Raw genomic sequence first — 18,356 nt, 5'->3', positions numbered from 1 at the left:
GGTTTGAATCCTACCTGACAGGAGAAAATTTTTGTTAGTTGTGGTAATTACAACTCAAAGACACATGATATCCGATATGGTGTTCCACAAGGCTCTATCCTGGGTCCGCTGCTTTCTCAATCTACATGCTTCCGTTAGGTCAGATTATCTCAGGGCACAACGTGAGCTACCACAGCTATGCTGATGACACACAGCTGTACTTATCAATAGCACCTGATGACCCGATTCTGATTCACTAACACAATGTCTGACTTGTATCTCAGAATGGATGAATAGTAACTTTCTCAAGTTAAATAAAGAGAAAACTGAAATCTTAGTGATTGGCAATAATGGATACAATGAGGCTATTAGAAATAAACTGGATACATTAGGATTAAAAGTCAAGACGGAGGTAAAAAGCTTAGGGGTAATTGTTGACTGTAATCTGAATTTTAAATCACATATTAATCAGATCACTAGGACAGCATTTTTCACTTAAGAAACATAGCAAAGTTAGACCTCTTATATCTGAAAGATGCTGAGAAATTAGTTCACGTTTGTTTTCAGTCGACTAGATTACTGTAACGCACTCCTCTCAGGACTACCCAAAAAGACATAAATCGTTTGCAACTGCAGAATGCAGCTGCTAGAATCCTAACTAGGAAAAGAAAATCCGAACACATTTCTCCAGTTTTGATGTCACTACACTGGTTACCTGTGTCATTCAGGATTGACTTTAAAATTCTGCTTATGGTTTATAAAGCCTTAAATAATCTCTCCCATCTTATATATCGGAATGTCTGACACCTTATATTCCAAATCGTAACCTCAGATCCTCAAATGAGTGTCTCCTTAGAATTCCAAGAACAAAACTTAAAAGAAGTGGTGAGGCGGCCTTCTGCTGTTATGCACCTAAAATCTGGAATAGCCTGCCAATAGGAATTCACCAGGCTGATACAGTAGAGCACTTTAAAACACTGCTGAAAACACATTACTTTAACATGGCCTTTCTATAACTTCAATTTAACTTAATCCTGATACTCTATATGTTCAATTCCTCATAATAACTATTCATGGTGGCTCTAAAATCGCTACTGACCCCTACTCTCTCTTCTGTTTCTTTTTCCGGTTTCTTTGTGGTGGCGGCCTGCACCACCGCCACCTACTCAAAGCTTCATGATGCTCCAACAATGATGGATCGATTAAAAGCCAGAAGTCTACGTGACCATCATCATCAAGCCTTTCCGTGAGAACCCTAAACCCAAAGAGGACTGTTTCATTTATGTTAGGTAGAATGCCCAGAGTGGACTGGGTGGTCTCATGGTCTGGAATCCCTACAGATTTTATTTTTTCTCCAGTCGTCTGGGTTTTTTTTTTTTCTGTCCCCTGGCCATTGGACCTTACTCTTATTCGATGTTAATTAATGTTGATTTATTTTGTTTTCTTATCGTGTCTTTTATTTTTCTATTCTTTATTATGTAAAGCACTTTGAGCTACATTATTTGTATGAAAATGTGCTATAGAAATAAATGTTGTTGTTGTATTATGCAGATCCAGATCATCTGGATGACTTTGATTTATGTGGGGACGATTCCAGTTCGGCGAGAAGACAATTCTTCATGTCGTCAGTTCGCACACTTCTCGATGGTCTGGGATTTTTTGGGTGATTTTCTATGTAATAAACATAATAAGTTATAGCGTAATGAACATTGAATATTTAGATCTGGACCACCTTATATAGTGTTAATGGAAGCATTTAGAGTGCATTGGTCTATTGAGTGATGCTGGCATATAACAATAAAAACGATATAATAACAGACACACAACGTAAAAACTAACAAACACCAGAAGAATAAATGGCTGTTAATGAACTGCTACTCTTCTTCTTCTTCATCCTTCTTTGTTGTGCTGCTCTGTGATGTGTTTTGTTGCATCTCCTCTTGTTTTTAATGGAACCTTCATCTCATGCAGCATCGTGTCAGGAAGCAGCCCTGGACTGTGTGCCAGTCGATTGCAGGGCCCACTCAGACACGTACCCCAAATCACTCATTCAATTCATGCAACCTGCACGCCTTTAGGGATGTGAGATGAAAACCCACAGTGACAAATGTTGGGGTGTAGGATTAAAACCTTAGATACAGGAGCCATCTTCTTAAATAATACAATAACGTGGCTGTTTGTTTGTCTGTCCAGGATTTTAAATCACCTATCGCTCGCAAACTGTTTGACATGTTGACCTGAAATTTGGTACTCATGTACTACGTGATGTCTACTGTCCGCTTTTGGGTGATGATTGATCTCCAAGGTTATTCCCCTTTTTATTTTGATTTTATTTTATAGTAGATTCCACTCTCGGCTGCGGCCAGGTGGTGCATGCGTATGGGCGCCGTTCTTGTCCCTACCACCTTTGCCGTCACTTCCCCTACCTCTTCAAATCTTAAATCATTCTTGAGGCAGATCGAACACTTACGTGTCAGCTTAAGTGAAAATTTAAGGAAAACCTACTAAATAATTGCAACACAAACACGGACTTAATCGGTTTTAACGCGAAAAGATGTCGACGGAAGAAGAGAAGCAGTGGGCCGCTGGGGGGGAGAAAAGAAGAGCAGCTCAGTAAACAGCAAGCGCATCAAGCTCTGAGCAAACAAATGGTAAACGTACACAGAAAGAGGATGACAACTAGGAATACTCAAGTCAAGTGTACTTGTGCAGTGCGCCATTACTGGTAATAATAATAATACATTTTATTTATATAGCGCCTCTCCCGTGCTCAAGGTGCTATGAAACAGTAAAGCTACCCACTGTACCAACAAGTTGCCTGGCCATATAAAATGAAGACAGCTTAGGCCTGAGAGTTAGACGAAGAGAAGTCAGCCCTAGACACACACACACACCGATGAGACGCGCAGATCTTTACCTGTACATCGAAACAGCAGACTGCTTTGATCCCAAGAAGACTTCCACTTCTGTCTTAGTTGACCTCAGCAACCGTTTTAGCAGGTCAAACCTCTTAATTCTGTAAATGAGCTCCAGGAGGACCGCCTGGCCCGCCAAGTCATTTCTGTTTGTCACCATTTTCAACACTTCTTTGACGTCCTGCGCAGGAGCCTGCAGGTTCAGATCGGCACACATGTACAGCAGGGCTTTCTTTTCCTCGCTGGTTAGTTCGTCGGCAATCTGACTGATCACGGACACGGAGGGACCGTCTGTCATCGTGGCTTCTTTTACCAAACTCTCTTTATCCACATAGTTCAATGATTTTCCCCGTTACACTGTACATCTTCGTCGAGCTCTTCGGAATATCCACCATGTTTGGGGTTGTTAACTGTCCAAAAAACAAATACATATATATTAATCATTCTTTTTATTTCCTTTAATGCAGATAAGAAAGTTATGCACTAAAAGGTCACCCGGTGGCCAGAAGCAAATTCAGACTTATTAACAGGCAGATGGGGCATCCCAGTCATAAAATCCAAAGCCGCTCTGCACTTTGAGGAGAAACGGGAGGGGGGGGTTTGGGGTCTGGGGGGAATAAAAAGCTTCCAGTATTGATAATTATAAAGCAAGTTTAGAAATCAGAATACACTTCACAGCCAAATGTATGCGGACACCCGTCCACACAACTGAGCTCAGGTGTTAGCAGTTGTTGTACTCAAATGTGACACTTGGTGCCACTGCCCTACTGCCAAGTTGTCTGCCTGCCTAAGGTAAAGTCATCTCTGATGGAGGATCACAGGAATCGTCAGGTAGAGGGGTCCTTTCATCCGATTGGCTGGCCCAGCACTGACTCAGCTGTGGAATGGCCAATTGGGGGAGGCAGCTTGATGGCGGAGGCCTCCAGGACTCTGGACAAATCGGAATCCTACTTTGTGATATCATCTCCTGTTCAATTCTGCTCCGTACTTGTACTATTTCTATTGCACTATTATACTGTATTGAGGATGACTTGTGTTCTTCTGTTCTGTGTATTGTGTTGTATCGACCCCCATTTGTTTACACCCACTCCATGCCCAGCCTACCTGTAAAGGGGTCTCTCTTTGAACTGCCTTTCCTGAGGTTTCTTCCATTTTTTTTTCCCTACAAGGGTCTTTTCTTGTCTTCTTAAGAGTGTCAAGGCTTGGGGGCTGTCAAAAGGCAGGACCTGTTAAAGCCCATGGCGGCCCTTCTTGTGATTTTGGGCTACTATACAAAAAAGAATTGCATTGTATTGTATTGTAACAGGTGCGTCATATCAGCACAAATCCATGCGATCTCCATTGACAAACTGAAGAGCTCAGTGACCTGAAGAGCGGCACTATCATTGGATGCCACCTCTGCCACATGTCTACTCTGTTAGGTCTTCCCTGGTCAACTGCAAGTGCCATTATTGTGAAGTGGAAGTGTTGAGGAACAAGAACAGCTCGGCCATGAAATGGCAGACCAAAAAAACTCACAGAGCAGGGGCCACCGAGTGCCGAAGCACGTAAAAATGGCCTACAGTCGGTGGCATCGCTCACAACACAGTTCCAAACTGCACAAGAACTTCAAGAAGACCCAAGGTGTAGCACACCAAACGCTATTAATCTCCAAAACTCAGATAAGCTGGAAACACATTTGACGACCTTTACACGGTCATGCCGATGATGTGAGAGACCACCTAGGCCATGGGTCACCAAGTCTGGTCCTGGAGGACCACCGTGGCTGCAGGTTTTCATTCCAACCCTTTTCTTAATGAGTGACCTGTTTTTGCTGCTAATTGGCTTCTCTTGAACTAATTGTAACTGACTCCCTCTTGAAGACTCTTAATTGTTTCTTTTTCCTTAATTAGAAGCTAAAGAATAACGAGATACAAAATGAGCCAAAACAACCGGTGTCCATCATACAATATCTGAAAATAAAGAACGACAAAGGTCTCAGGAATGCCCAAAACATTTTGCCAGTGCTCTTAGAAAGAGAAAATCCACAACGTCAGACATGTCTGCTAATGCACCACGAGAGCAGCAACAAGCCACAAAATTAAAGAGCAGGTTTAATTAACAACAACGCCTGATTAAGCAACTGGTTGGAGTGAAATTGGTTGGAGTTTGAGGCCCTCACTCAGTTGGTCTTCTCTTGGCTCCCTCACTTCATATTTCATTTCTGCTTGGGTGCCATTAAAAGAAAGAAATGAAGCAATTCAGTGGAACGATGAAGAAATTCGGGGGAACTAATCTTGAAAAATCAATTCAATTAAAATGAATTGACAAGAAGTTAATTAGCAGCGCAAACAGGACACTCATTCAAAAAAACCTGCAGCCACGGTGGTCCTCCAGGACTGGACTTGGCGACCCCTGACCTAGGCAATGGCCAACGGGAATGTTACAAAATGGCTGCACCCATAATCAATATAAAATGGCTTCGCTGGATGATGTTTCTCAGGAAGGTACTGTAGATAGACAAAAATAAAGGGTAAAATTAAATTCCTTGAGGAAAAAAAATGTAGAAAAAAAAATGACAAAAAAAGACTCCCCAGAAAAGATGTAGAAATTAATAAAATACACCAATCATAACAAAGATATCACAAGCTTGCCCCCTTTTTTGTCAGAGCTGTACGAGTGCCGTCCATGGATAGTGAGTCCAGGCGCAGGCTCAGCCTCGTAGTAATCACACGTTTCTATGCGGGGCTCTTGTGTCTTTGTTTGTTTTTTTAGTGGAGGTTTCTTATCATTTTTGTCTTTTTTTTTTGTTTGGTTTCATTCCATTCTTTTGTTTATGTGACATGGGGGGTGTGTCACGTAATCACAATTTGCAGCAGTTACGCTAAAACTCTGTAATGGCAAATTTCCCCTGCTGTGCTGTGCTGAGCTGGTCGCATCACTTCAAGAGAAGGCCACCGAATCATCACGCTGTTTAAAAAGTTAGTCTCAGTTGTGGGGCACACTCTGGACCCCCGGAGGTCGTAGAGAATTAAAACCAAACTGTGCCACTATGATCAGCGCTGCACAGCCCCTCTGTGACACACCAACACAGCACTTTCAGCCAGCGAATTGTTCGGCAGAAGTGAGTCATGAAACGCGACTGGGGGTCCTTTACACCGAGAGCAATACACTGGCATAGCGCCTCACTGGCACTGCCAAGTCAGAAGTTGTCTTTCTTTTTAAATTTTCTTCCCTTTTGAATCATTCTGGTGTGTGTTCAGACCATAGTGTGTATGTGTGTATATATTTATATATCTGTTTATGTATTTATTTACTAAGAGAGCTTCCATAAAGAGCCAGAATTTCTCCAGGGACAAAAAATGTTCTGTGTATATAAATGTGATGGCACTTCCTGCAGGTGGATAAACTTCAAAAAACTTGAAGAGATGGTTAGTTTGCAATTCAGGTCGGCCAGTGCTAGGTTTCACTTCAGTGGCCTGGCCTGGCCCTAACTATGCTCTTCGTCTTGAGTTATTATCTGCCAATCTTGTCTCGTTTCTTACAATAATCCCTGCGAACACCGTCTCGTAACAAGGGCTTTTTGTTTTGTTTTTTCTATTCTGTTGTGGTACTTAAAACACAGGACTGCAGGCAAATGAACCTCTCATCTGTTTGCAAAATACCCGCATTTCACATTCCTCGTAGCTGCATGACAGGTTCTGCACTTCCAGCTGAGCGCTCACCGGTTGTCGGTTCTCGCAGACACAAAGCTCTCCACTGACTCAAAGCTCAGACCTGTTTCTAGTAGGATCGACTACTGCAATTCAGTGTTTACTGGATGTTCAAATTGTCCTTTATACAGCTTCCTGTTAATCTAAAATGCTACGGCAAGAATTATTATTACAAGAAAAAGAAAAGACGAACACATAACTCCAATTCTGAAATCCTTACGCTGGTGCCCGGTTAGGTTTAGGGCAGATTTCAAAATCCTCCTTTTAACATATAAAACCCTAAATGGCGGCGGTCCGGCTTACTTGTCTGAAATTATCATGACTTACAAACCTGAGCGCACATTAAGATCTCAAGATGCCCGTCTGCTTAGGATAACAAGGATTAATAAAATAACAGGGGGAGGTCGAGCTTTTAGTTACAGGACCCTCTAAACTGTGGAGTGGTCTGCCTGCTACTATAAGAGAAGCCCCTTCAGTCTCAGCATTCAAATCACGGCTGAAGACTCACTACTTCAGTTTAGCACACCCTGACTAGAGCTGCTGATTAACATTACAGACTGTCATTAACACGAAAACAAAAGTAACATGAGAGTTCGAATTTGTTACTGACCCTCCTCAACTATTCTGTTTCTCTTCTCGGGACTCTAATGTGGTACTTGGTGCCACTGCCCACCTGCCATGTTGTTTCACCTGCCTAAGGTAAAGTCATCCTTGATGGAGGATCGCAGGAATCGTCCGGTAGAGGGGTCCTTTCATCGGATTGGCTGGCCCAGCGCGGACTCAGCTGTAGAATGGCCAATTGGGGGAGGCAGCTTGATTGGCGAGGTCTCCAGAACTCTAAACAAACCCAGTTCCTATTATGGGATATCATCTCTTGTTAAGTTCTGCTCCATACTTGTACTGTTTCTATTGCACATCATATTGTACTGAGGATGACTTCTGTGTATTGTGCTATATTGACCCCCTTTTTCTTTTTGACACCCACTGCATGCCAAACCTACCTGTAAAGGGGTCTCTTTTTGAACTGCCTTTCCTGAGGTTTCTTCCATTTTTTTTTTTCCCTTGTCTTCTTAGAGAGTCAAGGCTGGTTGAGGGGCTGTCAAAAGGCAGGGTCGGTTAAAGCCCATTGCGGCACTCCTTGTGTGATTTTGGGCTACACAACAAATAAATCGTATTGTATTGTTTGATTGTGTCAAGGCGAGTGGCGGGACTGCTGGGGATGTTAAACTACAAGACTGGCAGTCACGGGCAGGCAGCACAATTATGTAAATGAAGTCTGTGACTGAAAATCACTGGAAAAATTGTGTATTGTGATAGGCCCTTTAGTTCTGACACCTTCTCTATTCAATGGTTCAAACGGTGAAAAAATGTAACATGTGCACCTGATAGCAGAGACAATGTGGTCCTTGTGATGATCATTCTTTATGAAACACACACAATGAAGTGCCCACCGTTGTGTAGTTTCACAGGGGAATCCGCTTCTCTTTAGAAAGTGAAAATCGGGCCCTGATGTCATCAAGTGCTGTGAGACGCCTGCTTTCCATTTGCTATCAATTTTAACTAAATGTGGCTTCTGCTGACAGCTGGGATAATAAAAACAAATTCTTTATTTTGTTGTGTTTTTTAGTTTCTTCCATCAGACCAAAGGAGTTTAACTTCCCCCATCAGTTCAAGCCACCACTCCTCCTCCCGTCTCTAATCTACCTTTAATGTCTCAGTCCCTCAAGTGCCCTCCACATCAGTCCATTAATCGATGTCCTTGAATCTTCCCAGTCCCCACTGCAGCACGGACACGGCTCTTACTTACTCCAGGTGACGGCTCTCAAACCGACACTGCTGACCACACACTGACCAGTGCGCTCTGCTGGACCATCTGCCTCCTCTATCTCATCTCTGGATTTGTCCTCTCTGGCTAAGCCCGAGCCTTCATCTTTAATAGTAAGTCTTCTCCTCTACTGTCTGAAACTCTCAAGGTTCAATAGCCAATCAGCTGCATTTCTGTAATGACAGGCTGCCAGTGAGCCTCAGTGCCGTGAAAAAGTATTCACCCCCTTGGCAATGTCTTCTGTTACCATAAACGTGTGACTTTGAATGCTTTTCAGGAAGCTGACAATTGTGTGTGTGTGTGTGTGTACGGATATTCTGATGGATGGAAGGACCCCTTGATATCTGGGGCATTAGAGGGCAGCCCTCCTCTTCGGCGGTGGTGGCACCACAGATTCCCGCCAGGCACGCTGGGAATTGGATATTGGTACAACCCTGTTTGGGTTCCGTGGGGGCCACCAGGGGGAACTGCAGAGCCCTACAGTGGACTTCCATCAGACCTGGGAGTGCTGATGAGCCACCTGGAGCAATCCCAGGACCTGCTTAAAAGGAGCCGCCTCACTCCATAAGAAAAGCCAGAGTCGGGGGGGAGAGGACAAAGCCTTCCTGAGAGGGAGTGGAGGCGGAATAAAAAAGAAGAGGAGCTACTGTCTTTATGGGACTTTCCTTTAGAACTGTGCGGTAATGGTGGGAACAAGGGAGAGGAAATACCATATCTACTTGAGGATTGATTTAACCGTATAATTTCTGGTATTTTATAATGTTGGTCATATAAGTTGAATGGTGAAAACTCACGCTATTGGTCCAAGAGATTACGATATGCTAACGAGCAGACTGAGAGAGTCACCACGGAGCACACGGCCTTTTGGTTATACCCGAACTGTTCTGAAGTGACGTTTGCACTGTTTTGTGTTTGTTTTTGTGTCTCATACACTTTTATCATAAGAGCATCCCTTATCTACGATGGAGCGTTCGATCAGAAGAAAATATGAAGCTGGTTTTAAATTAAACATTGTTGAAGTAGCGAAAGAAATTGGTAACCACGCTGCTCTAACAAAATTCAATGTGTCTGAGAAACTGGTGCGAGACTGAAGGATGATGTGGAAAAAAAAATCAAGGGTCGCATTTTTGAACAGGCGTATAAGTCGGGGTCTGATTTTATGATCGATTTTTCGGGTTTCAAGACCCAACTTATACGCGAGTAAATACGGTGATTACATGTGTAGTTTGGGCAGCGGTAACTCACATCATTTCATTGGATTGAGTGCAGCAACGAGTTGAGAATGCTTCATGTTTTGAACATTTGCTCAAATGTGGGTGTCTGTGTGAGATACACAGTTGGCACACAAGTATTATTTTTTGATATTTTTCGACCATTTCACTGACTTTAAACAAATGAAAAGTACACATTTTAGCTTTTATTTCTAATGAAAGTTCAAAATAAATGAATCTTCAAAAACATTTATATGGAAATAAGCCACGTTTCTCAGCCACTGGGCTGCTGGTGGTTTGTGGTTCACTATTGTTTATAACGATAGTTGGCTGCTGTGGGTTGCAAAGTGCGTTATGGTGGGTTATCACCACTCGACGACTGCACTCGACTCCCATCCCTGCTCTGACGATTGTGCCTGATTGATCCCTTTATCTACGATGGGGCGTTCGATCAGAAGAAAATATGAAGCTGGTTTTAAATTAAAAGTCGTTGAAGTGGCGAAAGAAATTGGTAACTGCGCTGCTGCAACAAAATTCGATGCGTCTGAAAAACTGGTGCGAGATTGGAGGAGGCAAGAAGGCGAAAAAAAAATGTAAGTGTCGCATTTTTGAACGAGGTCTGATTTTATGATTGATTTTTTTCGGGTTTGAAGACCCGACTTATACGTGAGTATATATACGGTAAACTGTGTGCTGTGCTGCACTTTGGTCTGTGCCTGCTGTGTTGGGGTTGTTTCCACTATATGTATATATCATTTTTTTCCCCCTAAAAAACAAAAAATATTGTAAGATGCTAAATGTTTCCAAAAATCTGGACACCTTGTGCCAAACAGTACAGCTTTGCTACAGTTGTGCTTGAAAGTTTGTGACACCTTGAGAATTTTCTAGATTTCTGCATGAATATGAGCTAAAACATCATCAGATTTTCACTCAAGTCCTAAAAGTAGTTAAAGAGAAACCAGTTAAACAAATGAGACAAAAATATTAGACTTGCTCATTCCTGCACACCAGCTTGGAGGAATTTTCGCCCATTCCTCCGTACAGAACAGCTTCAACTCTGGGATGTTGGTGGGTTTCCTCACATGAACTGCTCTCTTCAGGTCCTTCCACAACATGTCGATTGGATTATGGTCAGGACTTTGACTTGGCCATTCCAGAACATTCACTTTATTCTTCTGTAACCATTCTTTGGTAGAACGACTTGTGTGCTTAGGGTCGTTGTCTTGCTGCATGACCCACCTTCTCTTGAGAGTTACTTCATGGTCAGATGTCCTGACGTTTTCCTTTAGAATTCTCTGATATTATTCAGAATTCATTGTTCCATCAACGAAGGCAAGCCGTCCTGGCCCAGATGCAACAAAACAGGCCCAAACCATGATACTACCACCAGCATGTTTCACAGATGGGATGAGGTTCTTATGCTGGACTGCAGTGTTTTCCTTTCTCCAAACATAACGCTTTTCATTTCAACCAAAAACTTCTATTTTGGTCCCTTCCGTCCACAAAACATTCTTCCAATAGCCTTCTGGTTTGTCCACGTGATCTTTAGCAAACTGCAGACGAGCAGCAATGTTTTTTTTTGGAGAGCAGTGGCTTTCTCCTTACAACCCTGCCATGCACACCATTGTTGTTCAGTGTTCTCCTGATGGTGGACTCATGAACATGAACATTAGCCAATGTGAGAGAGGCCTTCAGTTGGGGTCCTTTGTGACCTCGCCGACTATTACACGTGTGCCTTGCTCTTGGCGTGATCTTTGTTGGTCGACCACTCCTGAGGAGGGTAACAATGGTCTTGAATTTCCTCCATTTGTACACAATCTGTCTGACTGTGGATTGGTGGAGTCCAAACTCTTTAGCGATGGTTTTGTAACCTTCTCCAGCCTGATGAGCATCAACAACTCTTTTTGTTGGGTCCTCAGAAGTCTCCTTTGTTGGTGCCGTGATACACTTCCACAAACGTGTGTTGTGAAGAGCAGACTTTGATAGATCCTGTTCTTTAAATAACTCACACCTGATTGGCATCCCAATGATTGAAAACACCTGACATCTGACACCTCACCTTCAAACTAACTGATCATCCGTGAGGTTCACGTACTTTTGCCACTCACTAATATGTAATATTCAATCATTTTCCACAATAAATAAATGACCAAGTATAATATTTTTGTCTCATTTGTTTAACTGGTTTCTCTTTATCTACTTGTAGGACTTGAGTGAAAATCTGATGATGTTTAAGGTCATATATGGCCTAGTCAGAGGGACTTGCTGGTTATGTCAGACTACACGACTGTCTTCACGGGCGCTCACCGCCGACTGTCTCTGATGCACTAAGACATGTAAATGAAGGTTATGACTGGAAATGTCGTAGAATGTCGATGTCAATGTATTTCTATAGCACATTTAAAACAACATAGGAATGCTGTGGCCAAAGTGCTTTACAATAATAGAATTAAAGAAAACATACAAATAACATAAATAGAAATAAAATAAATGAACATAAATAAAATACATAATAAATAGAAGTAATGTTACATAATCACAAAGAGGAAACCATCAGTATTACTGAAGGTCACAGAATGCAAGTCAAACGAAATGAGCCTTTAATCTCGTTTTGAATTGTCGACGACTCCTTAATATGACGAGGAGCTCCACAGGTGAGGCTGCACAAGTCCTGTCTGTCCCCCTTAGTGTGACACTCGGTCTGAGGGACAACAAGACACAGCTGACCAGAAGATCTCAGCACTCTGGATGGCTGGTGTAAAACACACAATTCGGATAAATAGGCAGCAGCGAGCCCATGTGAAGATTTCAAAACTAGCAACAGGATTTTAAAATCGATTTGAAAACTGACGGGCAGCAGCCAGTGTACAGAAGCTAAGATTGGAGAAACAGAGTCAGACTTTCTTGCCCCAACCAGAAAGCGAGTGGCAGCATTCTGGACCAACTGTAACCTGCGGATCAAGGAGTTGCTAATCCCAGAATACAGCGAGTTGCAGTAATCGAGGTGAGAGAAGATAAAAGCACGAGTAGCTTTCTCAAGATCCCTAGAAGATATAAAAGGCTCGATCTTACCTAAAAGACGGAAAAAAAGCAACTCTTGACTACAGAATTAACTTGTTTCTCAAAAGAGAGGTTACCTTCAAAGATAACACCAAGATTGTGGACTTGAGGCTCTCAAAAGACAGAGAAGGAGCCGAGAGGTCCAAGACCAGTTTGGGTTTAGCTGGTGGACCCGCTATAAGAACCTCCATTTTATTTGGATTCAGATCAAGAATATTATTAGCCATCCAGGATCGTAGTTCAGAAAGACAGTCGTGCAGTCGATTCATTGCAGAGTTGCAGACGGGAATATAAACCTGAGTGTCATCAGCATAGCAGTGGAAAGAAATGTGAAATTTCCTAAAAGTCACTCCAATAGGGTGAAGGTGTATAGAGAATAAAACAGGACCCAAAATGGATCCCTGAGGAACACCACATTTAAGAGGAGCAGTAGACGAAAAAGAGTTTTATCGTGTATTAATGTCCTGTGGAATATTTTGATTTGCTGTTTTCTTTTCATTTTTGTTTAGTTTTTTAAGTATATGAAAATTTAAGTGCAAATTGTATTTTGGGTCTGTTATTTGTTTTGAAATATTGACATTCATGTTTATTATTTATGGATATATTTTTAAAACTTATTTAGTGGTATCAAAAATCCATCCATTTTCCAACCCGCTGAATCCAAACACAGGGTCATGGGGGTCCGCTGCAGCCAATCCCAGCCAACACAGGGCACAAGGCAGGAACCAATCCCGGGCAGAGTGCCAACCCACTGCAGGACGCACACAAACACACCAAGCACACACCAACCAATGTAGAATCGCCAATCCACCTAACCGGCATGTCTCTGGACTGTGGGAGGAAACCGGAGCGCCAGGAGGAAACCCACACAGACACGGGGAGAACATGCAAACTCCACGCAGGGAGGACCAGGGAAGCAAACCCGGGTCTCCTAACTGCGAGGCAGCAGCGCTACCACTGCGCCACCGTGCCGCCCGGTATCAAAAACATTTTTTTAAAAGAATTATTAAAAACATTACATAACAAAATAAACATACGTAAACTAGAAGAAGACAATTCACATCCTGAGGGACTTGAGGTCGTCCTGGGAATTATGAAGACGCTGGTATTAATATTATATTATATTAATATTTATATTTATTTATTTATATTATATTAATATTCTAATATTATATTGTGTTTCTCTTGACAGTGTGTTGTACTGAACTATTAAGCACATGATGTCACTGTGATAGCCATCGTTTGGTTTGATTTGGTCTTTTTCTTACCTTTTTATTGGTCATTTTAAAACTTTGGTATCTGTTATCATTCGATTACATGTTTGAGAATAAACTAACTTAAAATGTAAAAAAAAAACCCCAAACATTTAAACTGAACTTTATTATGGTTTTGAGAATTATAATGCTGGACAACGCACAACTGCTAAGAACTTGCGAACGTCCATCCAGAACCTGCTGGCCAAGACCTGCGGTGACATGTGGTGCTGCAGCTCTGCAAATGAATGAGACCCCCATAACTTCTTTATGAACATGAGATTATTTACCTTGATTTTCAGAAGGCATTTGATAAGGTCCCACATGACAGGATGGGCAACAAACTAAAAGAACTGGGAGATTAGGGTGCTGTGGTTAGATGGGTGCAGAACTGGCAAAAACAAAGGAAGCAGAGGATTAGGGTGTGAGGAACATCATCAGAGAGGGGCATCCACCAAGGGTCACTGCTGGGGCTGCTGCTACTTTTACAATATATATTATTATATATTACATATATTTATTACATACAAAGAATGATTTTAGGTAACTTCAGATCTTCACTTTGATGTTATCGTAGATCAAGAAATGACAAGCTTGCTGGGCTGAATGGCCTGTCCTCATCACTATTGTTCTTAAATGACCAGAATAGGACTATAAAGAACAAGCTGGTGAAGATACCAAGATAGGCGGATTGGCAGATAATTGAGAATCCATTAAATCATCACAGAGGGACTTGGACAGCAGACAGGCTGTGGCAGATTTGTGGCAGATGACATTTAATGTCAGTAAATGTAAAGAATTACACAAAGAACGTAAAAACGTGAAGTTTGAATACACAACGGGTGGTCAGAAAATCGAGAGTCCACCATATGAGAAGTTAGGAATTGGAGTGGACTTGACACTGCCAGACAGTGTTGAGAAGCCATTAACAGACTGTCAGGTTATATAGCGCCTTGATGTGTGGAGTACAAGTCACAGGAGGGTCTGCTCAGTCCTTATAACACACTGGTGAGGCCTCATCTGGAGTCCTGGGTGCAATTTGGGTCTCCAGGCTATAAAAGCACAAAAAAAGGTCCAGAGAAGAGCGACGAGGCTGATTCAGGGCTACAGGGAATGAGTGATGAGTGAAGATTAAAAGAGCTGACCCTTCACAGTTTAAACAAAAGAAGATCAAGAGGTGACCTGACTAAAATGTTTAAAATGATGAAGGGAATTAGTCCAGTGGATCAAGACTTGTATTTTAAAATGAGTTCATCAAGAACACGGGGACACAGCTGGAAACTTGTTAAGGGGAAATTTAGCACAAACATTAGGAAGTTTTTATTTACAAAAAAAAACCATAGATATGTGGAATAAGTGACCAGGTGGTGTGGTGGGCAGTCAGGGTTTAGGGACTTTCAAAACTGAGATAGACAGACAGACAGACAGACAGACAGATAGATAAGGCACTATATGATAGATAGATAGATAGATAGATAGATAGATAGATAGATAGATAGATAGATAGATATTAAAGGCACTATATAATAGATAGATAGATAGATAGATAGATAGATAGATAGATAGATAGATAGATAGATAGATATTAAAGGCACTATATAATAGATAGATAGATAGATAGATAGATAGATAGATAGATAGATAGATATTAAAGGCACTATATAATAGATAGATAGATAGATAGATAGATAGATAGATAGATAGGATAGATAAGGCGCTATATAATAGATTGATAGATCTGTATTTGTATCCAGGGAGAATTGTGTCTATGTACAGAAGCTCTTTAAATACATAAACGCATTAATAGGTAAACAAATATATTTCCATACACACAACATCATAATAATATTTCTTTACATTTTATCGAGATTTTCTCCCTATTCAAAGTGCTTTGCAAACTCGGTACAGGGAGGACCCCAGCAATGCCACCACTGCACCTGAACACACACCAGAATTATTAAAAAGAAAGGAAAATTCTTCTTCTTATTATTATTATTATTTAAAGTGATGTTATTTTGGACAGGACACGCAGACAGAACTGGTGAGCTCTTTTCTAATGTTCTACTATAAGAACTAAAATGCTGTGCGTATACAATAAGAATTATCGACAATTATCAAAAAAATGAAACAATTCACCTTAAACAGGGGATGTACATAGACATTCTGGATACAATAAAAATAAAACTATTACAAATTCAGGAAATAATTTTTCAACAATGATTTTAAATAAAGAATATGCTTTTGTAGTTTTTTTCTGTTAATTGGCCCAAACATTTTTAAAAGACATAGATGAGGGATTCTGCGTCACGAGAGAGCAAACTAAGGTTAGGCGTTGTGTTTTTGGCTCTGGGTTTGTTAATCTGATATTTTCACAAGAGATAAGGTAACTTTAGGGTTTTATTAAAACTGAAATCACTCCTTTGAGTGCCAAAATAAAATTCATACTTTCAGGGGTCTGTACAATTATAAAACATACGAACAACAGAACAGCAACCTCTAAGCAAAATACTTGTGAGTCGGCGCAGCTGTAAAATGCATTTGATGATTTAGGGTTTTCTCTTCTTTTTTTCCAGAGTGGTCACAAGAGCAGGTCAGTTTGGGACCCAAAGCTCCTGAACTGCTATAATACTTACTACTACATTTCTTGTCAATAACGTTGATTAAATGAAGAGCAGCGTAACTCAAGTGAGCTTTAGATAAAACTCAATCCGGCAGAACTGCTCTTTGTCACCTCTGAGGAGCTCTTTTTTAATTTTACAGAAGCACCTGCTCTGCCAAAACTACAAAATCCTCCAAACTGTAAAAGTCCCTCCCTGCTCCTCAGGACGGTCAGCCCACATTAAGATTTGCTGCCCGACTTTGTGCTGTAAAACGATGGCCTTTGAACACAATTATGATCTCAGTGGCTAAGCTAACGGCTGATTGGCTGCTCCAGGTGGCCTATCAGCTCGTCCGCTTCAAGTCACTCGTTTGATCCCCGAACTCAGAAAGTTGTGACGTCACACGGATGTGTACGAATGCCGCACAGAATCAAACCCCGCACGGGACGCCCGCGCTTCTACCGCAACACCCTGGCAGTGTGTTGGTCAGTGGTGGTGGCAAATGTAATAAAACTCCGGTTCTGCTACTTAAAGTGACCGGCCGGCCGAGCCGAGTTTGCGAGTTTCACCGAGGCGGGGCTCCTCCTCTTTGCCCGCCTACCGGACCCCACCTGTATGAGTTCGTCGCAGCGCCCCCAGTTTGATCGAGCAGGTGACTTCTTGCTTGTTAATTACTTCGTCACGGCACTCCATTTACTTTGTTTTGGCCGATACGGGAATGTCGAGTCTGCGGTTATACACGACGATCCTGAGGTCGGCAACCAGTCGAGTCACCACCCCCGTAAAGGAGCTAAAGCGCCACAAAATGAGCCGTACGGATCGGGCAGCAAGCCAACCATCGGCCTCTCATCCCCCTAAACTCAAAGACGTCGTCGACTGGTTCACAGCTGCCCATCCGTCTTTCCGTTTCCCCGCCCACGCGCCGCTCCTTCTCGTGGACCACCGACGATAACGCCCCCGGGGCGGCACTCGCAAACGGGTGTCTGTTTTTAGGGAGCTGCGCGACAGTCATCAATGCAAAAGTAAAGAACAATGTGCAACTTACGAGAAATTACAGCTCTCGACGGACCAGGGCTGCGAGGACCACGGTGGGAAAGTCCCCGGCGCGGTGGATTGTGGGCCGGGCGCGACGTCGTGTCACGTTGGCGGCGCCCTTCTCGTGAGGGCCGTTGGCGCGCGCGGGCTTTCCGGTCAAACGTAAGAAGCGCAGCGGGCGATGGCGCCGAACGAGGATGATGATGGTGAGAAGGAGCGCTTTGTGGCAGCCTGCTTCCCTCTGGGCTTCGTGGTGGTCGTCAGCGTGTGAACGAGAAGTTGGTTTTATATAGCGCCTTTCAATAACGGCCCAGCAGCGCATTCAACTGTTTTTGTGAGCTCATTAGATTTGCTTTGAAATCCTGGGGGTGTTGGACTCACCAGCACGACAAATCCCACACATATGACATGCTGCTGGACTCGATTTGATGTGCACGTACATAAACATATGCACTTGTGTGAAAGAGAGTTCATTGGGGTGGGATGGTGGCGGTCAGGAGACCAGGGTTCACTTGTCGGTTCATCCCTGCATGAAGTTTGCATGTTCTCTGTGTGGGTTTCTTCCAGGTGCCTCCGCTGTCCCATGAGGTGCATTGGTGGCAGGCATGTGTTTGCTCTGTGATGGACTGACTGATGCCCTGTCCAAGGTTTGCTCCTGCCTTGTGCCCTTTGCCAGTTGAGTGGGCTCCAGTTACAGCATGGCCCTGGTGGGTTAGAAAATGACATGCCATGGTTCATGGGGAGGTTTACTGATTTTTCTAAAATGACTTACTAGTTCGTTATTTT

General features: G+C 42.6%; 1 protein-coding gene across 1 annotated transcript in view; it reads right to left on the bottom strand.

Moving 5' to 3' along the window:
• Positions 1-17,673, bottom strand: part of LOC120531923 (CASP8 and FADD-like apoptosis regulator) — a 36,332-nt gene extending 18,659 nt beyond the window's left edge. Inside the window, exons 1-2 of the mRNA XM_039757785.1 lie at positions 17,581-17,673; positions 2,897-3,304 (exon numbers count right to left, since the gene is read on the bottom strand). Of these exons, the coding sequence (XP_039613719.1) occupies positions 2,897-3,192 (296 nt within the window). The 5' untranslated portion in view covers positions 3,193-3,304; positions 17,581-17,673. The remainder of the gene's footprint in view (positions 1-2,896; positions 3,305-17,580) is intronic.
• Positions 17,674-18,356: the final 683 nt, after the last annotated feature.

Source organism: Polypterus senegalus, chromosome 6 (genome assembly GCF_016835505.1).
Source record: "Polypterus senegalus isolate Bchr_013 chromosome 6, ASM1683550v1, whole genome shotgun sequence".
Lineage (NCBI taxonomy): Eukaryota > Metazoa > Chordata > Cladistia > Polypteriformes > Polypteridae > Polypterus > Polypterus senegalus.
This window is presented reverse-complemented; position numbering and strand designations above follow the sequence as displayed.